General features: G+C 48.0%; 1 protein-coding gene across 1 annotated transcript; it reads right to left on the reverse strand.

Annotated features, from left to right (window-relative positions):
• Positions 1 to 704: 704 nt before the first annotated feature.
• On the reverse strand, positions 705 to 4,002 carry LOC129685845 (platelet glycoprotein V-like; the record flags this gene model as incomplete). The annotated part of the gene is given in 1 exon segment (XM_055619353.1): positions 705 to 4,002. A coding segment is annotated over 1 exon segment (520 nt), but the record flags the coding sequence as incomplete, so codon positions are not given.

Consider the following 4,002-nt stretch of genomic DNA (forward strand, 5'->3'; position numbering starts at 1 on the left):
GTTTGAGGCTCTGAGCTCTGACAGCAAATTTGAAGAAAAGGTATGACAACACCAACAACAAGCAACAAACCCTAGACAAGACAGAAACAATAAAAGCCACAATTAAAAGACAATATTTACAACACATGTATCTTACAGAAGATTAGTGTATGTATGTGAAAAAAAAATTCCTGAAAGAAAAAGACAAAATGTACAGTGATCGATGCACATGTGCAGATAGTTTCCAGAAAAAAAAAAAAATCTCAGTGTTAAAAAAAAAAAAAAACACTTTAAAACAAACGAATTTCACCACTCGTCAGGAACCAAGATAAAACAACATGAGAAACTATTTTAGGGTCATGGAAATGACTCAGGCATTAAGGGCCTATCCCAGTGATCCCTGGCACCCTCATAAAGGTGGAAGGAGAGAATTGACTCCACAAACTGTCCTCAGACCTCCTCATGCACACTGTGCCATGTGCATGTACATACACTCACACACACACACACACACACACACACACACACACACACTCGTGTGCATGCGCAAGAGCAGCGATAATACATATTTAAAAAGAAAATTTTTTATATCAAATTCACTAAAATATAAAAAAATCCAACATTAACATAAGCTGTAGCGTATGATGACCACTAGAAAAAAGAGAGGGATAGAGGAGAGAAAAGGAGAGAGAGAGAGAGAGAGAGAGAGAGAGAGAGAGAGAGAATGAAGGAACAGGTGAGTTGGTATACATGCCTTTAATCCCCATCCTGGGGAAACAGGCGGACCTCTCAAAGTTGGAGGATAGCCTGATCTATATAGTGAGTTGCAGGACAGCCAGAACAATGCAGGGAGACCCTGTCTCAAAGCAAAAAACAAGCCAACCAAACAAACAGAAAGTGGTAAATTGTAATATATTCACTCAATAGAGTATTATATAAACATCAGGTGTCCTAGAGCCAAATACTCATACTGGTAAATCTCAATGTATTTTTTGTTCAGGAAAAGCCAAGGACTACCGCATTCAGGTGAGCGTTGCTAAGGTAAAAATAGAAAATGTGCTGTTGCTTATACGCATATAAGGAGCAAAACACATTTACTGCGTAGTTTTATTGCTTGATAAAGAGGAAAAGGGATAAGGTGTTTCCAATACTCTGTTGTTTCTGACACTGTTTAAAAATTAAATCGAATAGAGCAAAGCACGAACATTTCATGAAGCTGGTGAGGTATCTGAAGCATCCTCTACACTTTTCTAAATGTTTCTGAGTGTCCTGGAGTTTCAGAGCAACATCACGGCTAGTGGGACCCCAGGATGTAATGCCATAAAGGTGGGCATTTTTGGTCTGTTTGTTTGTTTTCTTTTTTACTCATGTCGCTGACTCTCTACTTACTAGAGCACTTGGCAATCAATTTGTCTAATGACGAAACCCGTGAAGAGACAGTGAGAAGCATCAGAACACAGTGGGTTCCAGAATAGCTGATGAAAACAGCTGCCATTTTGCCACAAGGACCGGCAGGGATGTCCTCATTTGTTCCCTGAAGCTCTGGTAGGGACAACGGTAACTATCATCGTAGTTGAGCAAAACAGGCTTTGTGCTAGGAAGCCTGCCTCAGAAAAGAGTTGGTTAGAACTCTGTCTGAATTTCACAAAAAGAAAACAACAACAGCAACAAAAGCAACCAAACAAAAACACCTGGATTTTGAGCTACAGGTGACTCCAAATTTTTGAAATAGACAAAACAAAAACTGTCCAACGAGTGCAAGAGGCTAACTAAACAGATACTCTGAAATCACGTTCAGGATCAGACTGAGGGCAGTGTGCAGGACCCAGCTCTTCCTCCTCACGGCGTGGGAAGGATCCTCAGCTGTGGCCCGAGAGCAAGCAGGACCAAGGCCGCCTGGAGACAGATAGAGCTGGTCTGGGTACAACCTCCAGTTCAAGAAAGCTTGTTCCTTTATACACGGAGGGGGTTGAAATGTCTTGAAGTTCTTTTCTAGAAATCATGATGCCAGCTGAGTGCGGTGACCCAAGCCTATAATCCCAAGAGCCTGGGAGGATAAGACAGGAGAATCTCAAGTTCAAGACCTGCCTGGGCTGCATCCTGAGACAGTGTCGCAAAAATATGAGGGGTGTGTGTGTGCTGGGGGTGAGGATGTAGCCACAGGCTCTTCAGTGATGGCTATCATCCACTGGGCAGTTTCTGTATGCAGGGCACTGGGTGAAGTCTGTGTGTGTTTCACTGCCTCTGATTCTCACAGCAACCCTAGGAGGCAGATACTGGTTTGTCCTCTTTCAAGGATGAGGAAACCCAGGCCTTCAGAATGTGTGTGCAGAGTCCCCAGGGGCTAGTTGATTGGGACACCAAGACTGCACCCTCACCTGTCAGCTCCCAGCACATATGTTTAACCACTGCCTCTCACAAGCACAGACAGCCAATTAATGCAACAAGGGTTTAATTGCTTTCAATTGGAAGGATAAATGAGAATGTGAAACAAGCACAGTCCACTGGAATCCAAGCTATCATTACGTTCATGAGCAGCTGTCACATCGTCACAGCTCCATAAATGCTTGTGAAATGAGGTGGCATCTAGCTCTAGGAAATAAGAACCAAAATGCCCTATTTTGCCTGTGCAAAGCAGTGGAAACTCCCTGGAGGCCAATGGACACACTGAGCAGCTCCCCATGCTTCCCAGCACATGGCAATGAGTTTCCGGAACCCCCTCAGCCAGCCTCTGGTTCCTGGGGAGCCTCTGTTTCAAAGCAAGCCCCTATGTGATGAGCTGAGTATAACATATAGGAGCTCCCATACCCGGCTCCTGGGACAACAGCCATCCTAGTCAGGTCAGGAGTGGGTGCCGGAAAGGGGCTGCTGTGACCGGGGTGGGGATGGGATCTCCTGTGTGTCCCAGCTCAGCCTATCACAGAGGAGGCTCGCCCTGAAATTCATCTCTGGATCGCACCCTCCCAAAACAGCCGGCAGAGCGGACTCAAAAAGAGAACATAAAAGAACAGGGACACGAAATTGGCCTTTCAAGTAGAAAAGGACAAGAACACTGCAGATTTCTCCTGGGAAGAGGCATGACCTCTGGGGTCTAGGGTTCGTTTTATGATAGTGTTCCTTCAGCCAATTTACCCAACCCTTGCTGGGTGCAGGAGAAGCCCTGCCCAGCCGGCAGGAGTGTCCTCAAACTCAGACACAGAGAAAGCTCCTCTCTCCACTAGGCACCCAGCACGCTGCACGGTAGGGACTGGATGAGCCAAAGACAAGCCAAGTGTCCTTCCCTTTCTCCCCAGAAGCTAACCACAGAGGAGGAAACCCACCCACTCAGGCCAGGCTAGCAAGCACTAGCGATTTATGAAAGGGACTTCTGAGGGACACTGAGAGGATGAACTGGGAGAACAAGGAAGGGGAGAAAAGGCGAGGGAAATGGAAGAAGGGAGCCGCATCCTAACTGGATTCTCATTGCGGGAGGGCCCCACCGTTCACAGTGCTCAAGTCCCATTTTAATTAGTTACACGCTTTTCCCATTGCTCCAACAACAGCTTCTCTCTGATTAATGTTCGAAACAGCTGGGCGATTTTAATCATGGCATACACGATGATGCCGGCCACGACCGCCTGAGCTACTAAAAGCAGAACGTAAAGACCCCAGTAGAAGCTGTGATCGCGACTTTCACCCCTGGCCAGTAGCTGGACCCACGCCGGGGACTGCAAGTTGTCAGGCAGCTGGGAAGGGACCGGGACATCCAGAGCGTTCTCGGTTGGAGGATCGAGAGGCAGACCGCGAGGGTGCGGGCACCACGGGTCACCCTGCAGCAGCTCCCAGAACGACAGGCCGGCGCGTGGCCCCGGGCCACGGCACTGCGGGGGCTCGTCCGGGCCCAGGAGATCCTGGTGATGCCGCAACCACTGGAGAAAGGGCCACAGGCCACAGTCGCAGAGCCAGGGGTTGTGGCCCAGCGCGACCAGAGACAGCTGGGGCAGGGCCGCGAACACGTCCCCCGGCAGCGTCTCCAGCTGGTTG

This window comes from Psammomys obesus, unplaced genomic scaffold (assembly GCF_907164565.1).
Source record: "Psammomys obesus unplaced genomic scaffold, mPsaObe1.curated_primary_1811, whole genome shotgun sequence".
In the NCBI taxonomy this organism is placed as follows: Eukaryota; Metazoa; Chordata; class Mammalia; order Rodentia; family Muridae; genus Psammomys; species Psammomys obesus.